This window comes from Stylophora pistillata, chromosome 10 (assembly GCF_964205215.1).
Source record: "Stylophora pistillata chromosome 10, jaStyPist1.2, whole genome shotgun sequence".
Classification (NCBI taxonomy): Eukaryota; Metazoa; Cnidaria; class Anthozoa; order Scleractinia; family Pocilloporidae; genus Stylophora; species Stylophora pistillata.
The window spans coordinates 30,739,137-30,751,853 of NC_142528.1; the positions used below are offsets into that span (position 1 = coordinate 30,739,137).

The following is a 12,717-nucleotide window of genomic DNA, read 5'->3' on the forward strand; positions in this document are numbered from 1 at the left end:
TGTGAGGTGCGTGTCATCGGCATACATTCTCGGTTTACAATTTGATAAGCAATTTGGAAGATCGTTGATACATAATAATGGACCGAGGATGGTCCCTTGAGGGACGCCGCAAGTCAACGAGTAGCTACTGGATAGCGACCCGTTCACAGAGCATTTTTGTGTTCGGTTTTCCAAATATGACTGAAACCATCTGAAAGATTTTCTATGTATACCATAATAGTTTAGTTTCGATAGAAGGATCTGATGATCAACAGTGTCAAAAGCTTTTTTCAAATCTAGAAAAATGACTCCATTGATTTTCTCGTTATCAATATTATACGCCCAAGAATCTGTCCCTTCCCACAAAGCTGTTACAGTTGAATGATTAGCACGAAACTCTGATTGGTTTTGACATAGAATATCGTGCTCTTCCAAATAGGCATATAACTGGTCATAAACTATCCTTTCAAACACCTTCGCTATTATTGGAATCACCGATATTGGGCGGTAATTGTTATCATCACCGCGGTCACCCTGTTTATAAAGAGGGGTAATCCTTGCATGTTTCCAGTCGTCTGGGAACGTCCCTTGGCTAATAGATTGATTGAAAATATCACATATCGGCACACAAATAAGATCAGCACATTCCCTGATAAACCTAGCAGATATTTTGTCAAGGCCCGTTGCCTTTGACTTGTCTAGTTTATTTAAAAGTGAAAATACTTTAGTTGGATTGGTGGGTTGGAGCTTAAACCGATTATCTGTTGCAGTAAGATAACTTTGATAGCTAAAACTATCACAATTTATCTCACTGGCAAGTTTTGGACCAATATCAGCAAAGTGGTTATTGAATTCGTTTGATAGCTCCAACAGATTAGTTATCGTTAATCCGTTCACTTTTAGTGACGCCACTGGCGTTCTCTCAGATTTTCGAGAAGTTAGCTCGTTTATAGTCTGCCAGGTCTTTCCGGAGTCGCTGGTGTGCTTATTAAAACTATTTTGGTAATAAACTTGCTTAGCTGACCGTATTTGCTTATTGACTATATTTCTTTGTTTCTTAAATAATGCCCAATCGTTAGGATCATTTCTCTTGCTAGCTTTGATTTTTAATATGTCTCTATTATGTCTCTCTGATTTCACAATGAAGCCTTGTTCTTTGTTGGCGCAGGGTGTTGACTCATCCATATTTTGGACGATGGTATGTTCGTTAGAGGTGTTACTCATTGAACGGCATTGAGTAGCTGCTTCTCTGGATACGATTTGCAATGCAAAACTTAAAGAATCGCGTTCTTGGACTAACTTTTTATTTTCTTCCTTCAAAGATAGAACTATCTCCCTAAGTCGAGAATTTTCGGGTCTCAGGTCTTCCTCATTAGGTTTCTCTTTTATATGAGCCCATAAGTTCAGCACTTCAGATTCATCACTTTTAAATGACAAGAATCAAGGCTCACCTCTCCATTTTCACTCTTTTCATCTTTTTTTTGTGCTTTTTGCCTCAGCCTCTTTTTGTTCTTTTTCTTTCTTTTCCTGTTCTTCTCTCTTTATTCTCTCTGCTTTTTCCTCTGTCACTTCTTGTATGTTTGCCTCTGTTTTTTGTTGTGCTTCCTTTTGGGCTTTCACTGCTCTCAAAGATTCAGCAGCCTTTTTCTCTTTTTCCTTTTTCTGATAAACACCAAAAACCAGAACCGAGAAGTACTTTTATCTGTGTACCTACGACAAAGTCTTGATACAGTCAGTAATAAAAACAGCTCCTCCTTAGTAAGATAAGGAAATGATTAGTAATCTTCCAGAAGTACAAGGAAGCTGTCCTTACAATTTCCACATTACTACACAGAATTTGAAACCTTGAAGCATCATGGAGCTCAAATCAACTGCAGCTGGATTGAAATTGAAATCTCAGAATCAAACTAAATAGATTGAAGTTACTTCAAATCTACAGCATGTATGCACTCCACATTGTATGAGCTCTCAACACTTCATGACAAAATGTATCTGATCCAGTGCTGTGAGAAAGAAGTTCGTCTAGCGTTTTCCTGAAGGACGCCATTCTCGACCAAGGGGCTGAAAAAAGTTCGCGTCTTGTTTATCTTTTCTTAAGTCTAAATTCCCGCGCAAAGAACGGCGTTCTCGCCAGGCCTTTATATGTCGTTAAGTCCTAGAAGAAGACGCCGTCCGTCTCTATTATTAGTGCCAGACCTCCGAAAACCCTTCCTGACCCACCTAAAATCTTCCTGCTGGTAGAAAAACGCACATTTTGAGGCGCTAATAATGAACGCCTGATCGTAAGCTAGTCATTCGGTAAAGTACAAATAATGTAACCAGATGTAAAATAAATTTTAGATCGCAATTGAAAATTAATTAGGCTGTCAAAACAGTTTTATGCCGCTGTGATATATTATAGCTTGCAGGGCTGCAAATAACGGCCGGTCAACGGACAATGTCAGGTCAAAATTGGATACTGTCCGCACAAATCCTTGGGTGGCCGGACATCTTGTCCGGTCATCTACCGACTCGTTCAAAGAAATTTTAATTTTTAACTGTTTGATAATCACAAGGGAAAACAGTCATGTTTCCGAAAGAAAAAAAAAACTATTGCAAAAGTAGACAAATTAGTGGTCGAGAAATTCCCGGCAGTCTCAAATTTCCACGATGTCATCAAGGCCTGTCGCGACCGCAAATCATCATGTCTTCCGTTTTTCATCTACTTTATTTAAGTGTTCCCAGTCAGTAGAGGGTTTTACCATTGGCTAGATACCATCATTTACTCTTAAATAAAGTGATTGATTGTTTGACTGATTGAATGATAGGAAAGCACCCTCACGAAGAATAATCTTGCTGCATCGAGAATACTCCAAGTAGCATTTGTTGCAAAGTGCAAAAAGTGAGCAAACGGCCCAAAACCTGGAGAATCCGACCACTCTTAAACTCTAACAAAACTTCACAACTGTAACTTTAAAAATAGGGCTCCGAGTTGTACTGAAAACAAAAGAAAGGTCAAGATAAAAAAGAGTTTGTCTTTATTTGTCTGCAAGTAGATATTTTCTGTTATTACTAACCTCTGAATTGCCCGGCTCACTCAACATTTTTTTTATTATCCTTTCTGTTTTAGATGAAGGGAAACATATTTACACTCAAAATATTCTTATCTGTAACGTGTTCGGAATGTACCAGAAAGTGACGTGATTGTATCTCAAGCGGCCGACCAGATGATTGAACACACGATCCCATTGTCACGCAGAGTGTGTAAACACGAATGCAATTGGCCAATAACAGTATGCATATAACAGCATATTTTCTTTAAAGTTCAGTTGTAGAACTGATGTGGTGATTTCCAAAGTGTATTATTCAATTATAGGTGATTTTGCCAGATGTGAAGTAAAACGGACAATTGCGGTTGTGTCTACTCTTGCGTAACCGTTCCACATACTAAGCACTACTCGTACCTTTATCCGCTCATCACTACGTGTCATTCCTTCTTCTAGCGATCTCACTTTATTTTCAAGAGCTGGTACAACTTGGCTTTCATATCTTTGAATTTCAGTTTGCAATCGTGAAGTCGTCTCGTGTGCAGCAGAGAGTTCATCTTTTGGTTCATTAACTTTTCCATCCATAGAAGCTAGGCGCGTTTTTGTCTCATCAAGCTCAATCGCTGACGCGCTTCGCACATTACACATTTCTTTACTCGCCTCTTCAACAGCTTTTTTTTTTTCTAACACATTTCTCTTCTCATTGTCCAGCTGTGTTTGTAAACAGGCATTCTTAAGCTACTGAGAATTTAACTTCCCCTCCAAAGACTGAATGCGCTCGTCTTTCTTCTTCATTTCTTCTTTTTCTCCTTCGATTTCTGCCCTTGCTTCTTGTAGTTCTTTAAGAAATTTGGCGGATTTCTTATCGTTCTCTCTCTTTAACTTGTCAAGCTCCATCCTGGTTTCTTCAAGTGTCCCGTCCATTTTAGCCATCATTTCCTTAGTCTTTTCTCTCTCTTTGTAAGCTTGGACGAGTCGTCTTCTTAACGTTTTCAATTCTTCCTTAGTTCTCAGATTAGCTTCCTTGGGTAGCTTTTCCATTTCGGACAGAAGCTTCTCTTTCTCTGCTAAGGATATTTCAAGGCGTTTAATGATGTTATTTCTGGCAATAACCTGACTGTTTTTCTTGTCCAGAGCTATTGTAGATTCTTCCAACTGTTTTTCCAATTCTTTTAAACTATCGTCATCATAAAGTTTCATCATTTCTTTATTACACTCTGCTAACCCTATTTTCAGCTCATTTATCTTTCTCCTGCTCTCACTCTTGACACTCTCCAATTCTGCATCTTTCTCACTGATGTTTCTATTCCTAACTTGTCTTGAGCACTTTCTTTGTTCAAGTCTACAGAACGATTTGCCTGAAAAAGTTCGCATTCTTTCTTAGACAAACCTGCGATCTCTTCTTCAAGGGCTTTCTTCAATTCCGCTGTCGTCTTTAAATTCTCCTCTTTAATGTTCTTCAGTTCCGTCTCCTTTTCTGTAACTTGTTTTCTTAGGTCGTTCAATGCAGCCATTTTATCACAAATATCTTTCTTTGTGTTATCCAATTCTGTCACTTTTTCGCCAAACTCCTTCTTCATCAATTCAAGTGGAGATTCTTTTTCTTTGTACTCGCCTTTGATAGCTTCCACTTCAGCTTTGGCATCACGAACCTCTTGAGTAGCTGCCTCAAGTTTCTTCGTCAAAGCAGCCATCTCGGTGGCTTTTTCAGAAATAACGTTGTCTGTCTCTTTGGCCAGGGCGTTTTTCTTTGCTTGTGAATCCTCAATAACTTGATTTAGTGACGATATCTCCTTCTCCAGCTCTTTACAGCGTTGTTCTGCTTTCTGAAGCTCGTCTTTTATTCTTACGTATGATGCACGATCCTCGCAGTAGATAGCGCTATAAAGCAATAGCGAAAATCAGACCTGAAAAAAATCAGGCCTGTACGGGATTCGAACCACTGACCTCTGCGATACTAGTGCAGCGCTCTACCAATTGAGCTAACAAGCCAACTGATAGCAGGCCGTTAAGTTGATTCGTAATAAACCCGTGAAAGTGATTAATCAGATACAAAGTAGATAATTAGATACGTATGATGCACGAGGATCGTGCATCATACGTATCTAACACCGCAGTTCAAAATATATGAACTTCATATATTTCATTGTATCTTTTATTCTTATTAGTTCTTCGTCGTTGTCAAATGCTTGAGCCACATAACTCCTCTCACGGGCTAATTCTTCTTTTGTCTGCTCCAATGTCCTCACCAATTCTTTCATCATTGTGTTTAAATTTGTCTCTAACTGATGCTCTGCGTCTGTAAGTTTGACCCAGGCAGCGTTCAGGGCACCTTGCGTCCGCAAAAGGTCAGCGGAATTTTCCGTCTTCATAGGCGCTGCCTTCCCTTTCTCAAACTCATTTATGAGATGTTGGAGGGTTGCGTCCTGTATGCGGTGAGAACAAAACACAGGGGAGTTAGTCTGGCCATCTCGAGCAATTCAAGTCATCACGCAGCGCGCCTGAGAAAACGGAAAGTGTAGGATATTTGAGCTTCGATAGACTTTATGAAGTTCAGCGTCAATTATAATGAACTTTACGTGTAATGAGCCATTTTAAATACTCTGGTCACAACAGTGTACAGGGGGTGAGGTGTAATGTGAAAAACGTCGAGTTGAATCAAAACACTGAGCTGTTCGTGCAGTTGGTAATGTCGAGTTTCTATCGCCTCGAACGCATCTGTTTTTTAATGCAAGCTTCCTGTTCATCAAGTGCTGCTTTCAGTTTACTTATCTCGGCTTCTTTCTCAGAGAATGCTTCGCCAGCCTCTTCAAGCATCTGTTTAAGTTCTGCGGCTTCCTCGTTAGCGGGATTGAAATGAGCCTGCAGTTCCAAAACTGCCTCTGAGGTCGCTACCTTGTCTTGTTTGTTTTCTTTTAGTTGTTTGATTTCGTGGCGCAACTCAGCAATCTGTGCATTCAGTACACCTACGAGTCGTTGTTGCTCCTGAAAAACAAATAGCAGATTTCTTGATTACGGATCAAAATAGTGAAAAAGAACTACGACTTAAATTAATTACAAATATTTTGCCATAAGGATGCTGACCCAATAGGCCATCGAAAAATTTGTGGAGGTGAGATGGAAAAGTGATTAGTCGTGCGCTGAACGTCTGATCTAGAGGTCTGGACGCGAGCCTATGTTGCGGTCTTGGGATGGACACAGCACCTCTCTCCACTCAGGAGCTGCGAACTTTCAAGGGAGCTTGACGAAATGTAAGGGGAGGGGTGAGGGGTAACCCACGATGAACTAGCGTCCCATCCAGGCAGAGAGTACGAGGTGGAGAAGCTGTTGTATGCCTCTCCATCCAGGAGTATAAATGGGATCTGAGGAAATGGTGAGGAAATCTAATAAAACAGTGCGGGTTAGAGGTGATGGGAAAAGAAAAACAAAACAAAAAAACAAAAACCCCTCCCGTCTGCACAGAGTAACAAACTAGTTGTCATGCTACAGGAACTGAAAGAGTACAACTTTACTACTCAAACCCATAATCATTCTGTCACCATGGTATATAGTTACTTCACCAACTTACTCACCCACACCTTAGTCTGCTCTGCATGTAAAAACATACTTGGCACCCATTCCTCATCGTCGTCTTCTGCTCTTTCGATCCGGGCCCTTTTTCTAGACTTCTTAACCAACTGCGTGAGAGGTTCAATCCTGCAGTCATACTTTTCCTCTACAGTGTTTACCTCCATTTTAACACGGGGACTGAAATTTGAGAATAAATCGCACGGTTTCTACTCTGTTCTGTTATTGGGACACCTTTAATAACTGACTGAAAGTTAACACACAGCTCAGCTGAAACACACATTCGAATTTCACTTCTATATGTTCTATATGATACTAGAGAGAAGACTGATATTAACACAATTTCGTTATTTGTTACCTGTAGGCATCCTCGATGGAAACAAGTTGTTCAGCCATTTCCTTGCAAACTTCTTCTCGTATCTTTATTTCCAGAGTCTGCATCTTGCGTTTCTCTTCAATCAGTTGTTCTTGGAGAACTTTAACTAAGCCCACAAGTTGCTAAATGTGACAAAATTGATACAAAAGTACGATATGCCAGCATAACAGACTCAAACCCCATCTGATCTTAACCAACATTATCCTTTTTTACTTCACTAGTTTTTCACTTAATGATTTTGTGCCCTTTTGGCAGCTTGACATCAGCAATAAAAGTAACCTCAAGGAGGAAAAAAAGTGTTGAGAGACTAAGCCAAGAGGACTTGAGACAAGTCAGGGGAAGATTAGTGGTGGGTCTGGGACTTGTAATATTTGATAGTGTATTCTGATAGTGCAGGTGAGGTTAGTCCTGAGCCAAAGTCATCATCAAAGTGGACATTTGTTGTCAGTCCAATGTTCTAAGTCCTGTTTTTATAAACTGATTGGTCAGATTTGTCAAGATGTTATTGGGTGTAACACTCGACTGGCATAAGTTGGTTGTGATTGGTCAGTTTTGATCTGTTGGTAAAGTTGGGTTATTCTGTTTAATTGGTTTTTAATGTTCATGTTGTGAATAAGTCATTTGAATGGTGCCCAGTAGTAGTAGACACCTGTTGATGGGAGTCTGTATGAAGTTGGTTAATAATTAATAGACTTGCACTTAAAAACTTATAATTAGTAGTAATGTCAGTGTTAGACTCCAAGAAGACCTCTTGCATCGCTCTTGTTGTTCACAGCTTCATACTTTACCTCTAGCAAAGAAATTCTTGTGCCAAAGCCATAATGATAAAGGCCTGTTCAGAGGCTATGAATGACAAATCTGTTGGTAAGGGTTGGGTTCCATTATGACACTTTCCTCCTCTATATCTTCATCAACATTTGTGAGGGTATCATCACAAGGGACTGAGGTGTAAAGAGCCCCTTTGATCCATGGCACAGAGGGCCTAGCTGGTTTTGAACATGGTGTAGCTGCCACCTGGCAATAAACAAGGAGAGAATTAGACATCAATAACTGTACACTGAAAGATTTGGCTTTTAATTATTAACTTTCTGCACTAATTTCTCCAGTTAATGATATATGTCAGGTAACATCCAGCACGTAAAGACGAGAAATCTCTACATATTTTCTCACCTTTTGGGCAATAGCCGAAAACTTCATGACATGGAATGTTTCATCAAACATGGAAGCGCACATGTTAACATTGACAATCAGAGCAGCCCTTCCTTTTCCACAGAAAAATCCCTGGAACAGTCTGGTGAGTTTACTTTCACGGAATGGGATGATAAGTGGTTGATTCCTATAAAAATAAATTAAAAGTTTCGGTTGAGGTAAAAGATGACAGGTTTTTTTTTAAATAAAAACATAAAGTACAGTATGATTGACATTTATTCTAAAGCTGAAAACTACTATCAACATGGATTTGCAGTCTGCTGGACAACTTATACTTACGAGTTTTTCTGATTGTAACGTAAATATTCCAAGCATTTTCCCAAAGTCATCAAGGAGGTGTTGATATTACCAGCTTCTTTGAGTCTGTCTCCCTTGCTCTGGGTTTTTGAGTAGCGCTCAGATCCTGCTAAATCCACAAATGAAAGTCTGCAGAAAAAAAATTCTGTTAATTGTAACCGCTTTAAGTGTAGCATTGTCTCCCCCGTGAGCAATTAAAACACACTCCTAACCAGCTAGGCCCTCTGTGCCATGGATCAAAGGGGCACTTCACACCCCAGCTCCTTTGTGATGATACCCTGACAGAGGTTGATGAAGATATAGAGGGGAAAAGTGTCAAGAGAATCCATGTAAGAACATGGAGTTGTAGATCTCTATAAATATAAAGGTTCTGGAGGATACTTTACTACAAGTAGATGACATGTAATATTTTTTAATCAATGTCTTTTGAACAATTTGTGATTTCTAAATTAGTAATGTTGAGAGAAATTGCATATGTTCACCTCTTACCTGCTAACTCTTGCTACGTGAGGATCATCAACATCTACAACTCGCAGAACTTTAATGCTGAAGATACAGTGACTGAATTACTTTGTTAGTAATACTGGTATGCAATGATACGATCCACGTCCATGTGTCATCATTATCATCACTACTATTACAACCACCATCATCATCATCATCACCTCACCATGCTAGTTGGCAACAAATATGCCACAGAATGGACCAAAAAAGACCCTAATGTAACTCACAATAGCAATTTGTTGTTTTTACCTACGACTGGAACATTGGTCTAACTTTGTGGAAGCTATTCTTTGATTTTTCTGGCCAATCTTAAGAATGTATACACGAAAACAAAATTGTTTAATTTCACATGTCACCCCTCTGAGCAAATAAACAAGCCATATTTGAGTTATTGGTGATTATGAGCAGGTAACCTGAGAAGGGAAAACAGAAGGTGGAGAGGAAGAAGGATGGAAGCATATCTTACCTTGCAGGCTTCATCAGCATTGGAGACATACATTTCTCTCAATCCTTTATTAATAAATGTATATAGGCATTATTAACAATTTGCCTTAAAATCTCCACTTTATGAGATAATTATCATTATTAATAGCATTATTTATTTACTGCTAATAGTGTTTTAAGTTACAATAAATTAACAAAAACATATTGGAAGAGAAAAGTCGGGTATTGGTAATTTAGTCCTCCTCAATTGTCACATCCTTGTCAACTGTTGATCCATTTGATAGGTCTAGCTGAGTGTGCAATTTTGTTAAAGACTTGACCATTAAAACAAATTAGTTCTGAAAGTGAGAAACCATAGATAGCTATGACAGATTCTCAAGCACAAGGTCTTTGTTGTTTCTGAAGACAGAAAACACAAATCTACCAAGGTATGTTAAAAACTACTAGCTTGCACCTCAAATTCTGGATGTTTCAAATGTAATAAAAAAACCACATTGTTTGCCAGGAAGAGGCCACAGGAAAACAGAATGGAGCATACAGTGCCGTACAAGCTAAAGGGAACAAGACAGTCACCTATTTTATACCATGCAAATTAATTTTTTGTAAAAATAATAAAATAAAATTTATTAATAATTTCTGAGCAATTAATAAAGCAACAAGGCTATCTCAAAGGTTTGACCTTGCTCTTTAATTAGCACATACCTTTGATATAGGGATTCCCATTTGAGTCATCACCTAGTCTGAGTGTTGTTCTTTTTTTACCTTTCCCTGTAGGACATGGCTCCAACAGATCAAAGATTGTTTCATTGTAGATTTTGGCGAAAGAAACCCAAACAGAGAATTTAACTGGTCCTTGTGTATCTACATTGATTGTGGTGTCATCTGCAACCCTGGAGACATTCTCCTTGTTATCAATGGAAGACTCTAAAAATCGAATTTAGAAAAAATACTAATGAACTTCTTCTCTTGGGAAAGGTCCTTAGCAAACTCTCGAATAAACAATTAAGGCTTTAAGGTGAATTTTCATAACATTTTGTAACCATGCACAAGTGCTATAACTGTTGCAACTGAGATAAACTTGCATTCAATCTGGTTCAAATGTTGCTTGCCTTCATTTCCTCCATCCTGGCTCTACAGAGCGGAGTCATCAATGCAACTGACTTTTGACAAATCAGCTGTGGAGTCTTGGTCCAGTTTGAGAAATGCATTTATGTCAAAAGTCTGAAAGAACAATGCAATGCATTGCTTATTCAGATAAATATCTTATAATACCATAGCCACTTCTATAAGTTTCTCATCTCAAAAAGTATCCTACTTTCAAAAAAATCTCTATTTTTTCACTATCAGCCAAACAAGGCTGAGATCAAAAATAAATTTTAAGAACATACTAAGAACTAACCAGACTGAGTGTCAGTTAAATAAAAACGTCCTTATTTGCCCACTTTTTGTTAGACGTTGTCATTAAAAGAGAGTGTATTCATTTAATAAATGTGAGAGTTCGATTGAAAAAAATATTGCCCGGCTAGGAAACCCTCAAAGGCTTACCTCACAACCCACTACTACCTGTAATTACTGTAACTCACTTCTTTGTTGAGAGACGAGAGTAACGCACTCTTGAAACTATTCTCCTTCTGTTCCTCGTCATCTGTAAGCCTAATAATATCTGTGCAGAATCTTGGTTTGAGGTTCATTCTCTCATAACTCTTTCCCGCTATACTGTTGAACAGCACATCGAGACTTCGAGGTAGAATCTCACCATCTTTGGGGGTTCCCTGAATTGTGTAAGTCTAAAAACATACCGTGAACAAAGATGTTTTAAAGCAACTGAACTACAATAAAAAAAATCACCGTGTAAATGACATCGGAACAACACCATCATGAATCCAATAGCATTCGAGAGAAGATAAAGAAGTTACAGCGCACTGAACGCGCAGTTACAAAATGTACAAACAAAACAGAAAGCTTGCTTACCTTTCCCGAGTTTGCCGCCCCGTAGGTGAAAACCAAACAATTTTGTCCGTTTATGAAGTCCGTCACAAGAGGAAGAGTTTTTTCATCGAAGAACTCTTTCTGTGTTGTATCCTCACTAAACACATTTGTGAACGAAAATCGATGCGAAATCTCACTGCCATCGCGAGTGCTGTTTTTGAATGGGAACGATTCTTTTGGCGCGTTCATCAAAACCGCGATACGGCTTTCTCTCTCTACACATTGTTGATCTTCGTTTGCCTCGAGTTCTTCGCTACTAAATGGCCGTGCTCGTAAATAAACCTTCATGCATTCTCTCCAAGAAGTTCCGGAAGAGGTCTTTTCTTTTGTGAGAACATCAAATTCATCGAAGAGGTTCTTGCGAACGTCGGCATCATTGTCACGGATAGGATGGTTGATCTGACTATCATGAGGCTCTTCCTCGCCGTCCGAAACACAACTACGTGGATGCTCAGACATTTCGTTCAACCAAAAAAATATTTTCAACGACTGAAATCAGTAGATCTAACAATATTTACCAAAAAAATGTGCACGAACAACTCCCTCCTAAAAACACGAGAAAAAACAGTTTTGAACTTGCCACTCCTTGATTTAACTTTCTTCTAACTGGTCCGTCAAGGAATGCCGCTGCTCAAATTGAATCGTGGGCAAGTTCGTTCTTATGGCGCGTATTTACGGACAAAAATAGGTATAGATCGTTTTCACTCACGTGACCAAATAGGGATCAAAGAGTAATTCATTCTCTGCAAATGTCTCTCCTTGGCTAACACAACAAATTTGTTTGCGATGATGTGGCCTTTTACGCTGGTTATAAATCCTGAAATCATCTGATTGTTGGCTTCCAGGTTTCGGAAAGCCTTAAACTGTTGTTGCGCGTAGAAGCTCGTCTCCAAAACCAGATAGAAAAGGAGAACTGTAGATTCAACTGGAGGCAAGCAGTCTGGTTGAAAATTCTTACTCTGAATAGGGACGGGATCGATTCCAATCGCCGAAATTTTTTCCAAACAACGCTGCCTTACTCGTGGTTCTAGCTTCTTGGCGTACTCAGAAAGAGGAGGATGAATAATGATATCAGTATTGGCACTTAATTTTGCTTCCGTTGCTGTAGTATTCATTTTTGCAGGCAGAAAATTGCTGATGTGCTTATTATTTGCATATATAATACTACCTTGGGTTGTACACAAATATGGCGACCGGAAATGATGTGACGTCACGTGAAAACGATCTATATGAGACAGGGGTGAAAAACCTCTGCGCATGCGCCAGAGACCAGCGGTATGAAACGCGGGCTCAGACGCGCGCTTATTTAAACTCAATAAATTTTGC

The 12,717-nt window shown here is 39.1% G+C and overlaps 1 protein-coding gene and 1 pseudogene across 2 annotated transcripts in view; both read right to left on the reverse strand.

Annotated features, from left to right (window-relative positions):
- The window catches only part of LOC148722667 (nuclear migration protein nudC-like), a 9,819-nt pseudogene extending 8,142 nt beyond the window's left edge, over positions 1-1,677 (reverse strand). Inside the window, exon 1 of the transcript XR_015992346.1 lies at positions 1,431-1,677. The product of XR_015992346.1 is annotated as a nuclear migration protein nudC-like (transcript). The remainder of the gene's footprint in view (positions 1-1,430) is intronic.
- Positions 1,678-2,949: 1,272 nt separating this feature from the next.
- On the reverse strand, positions 2,950-11,854 carry LOC111333361 (uncharacterized). The gene is given in 16 exon segments (XM_088735577.1): positions 2,950-4,321; positions 4,324-4,855; positions 5,171-5,435; positions 5,728-5,990; positions 6,578-6,752; positions 6,931-7,072; positions 7,809-8,018; positions 8,094-8,284; positions 8,437-8,583; positions 8,944-9,015; positions 9,208-9,275; positions 9,425-9,468; positions 10,105-10,326; positions 10,512-10,623; positions 10,986-11,189; positions 11,374-11,854. Coding segments are annotated over 16 exon segments (4,125 nt in total). The 5' UTR covers positions 11,851-11,854; the 3' UTR covers positions 2,950-3,320.
- Positions 11,855-12,717: the final 863 nt, after the last annotated feature.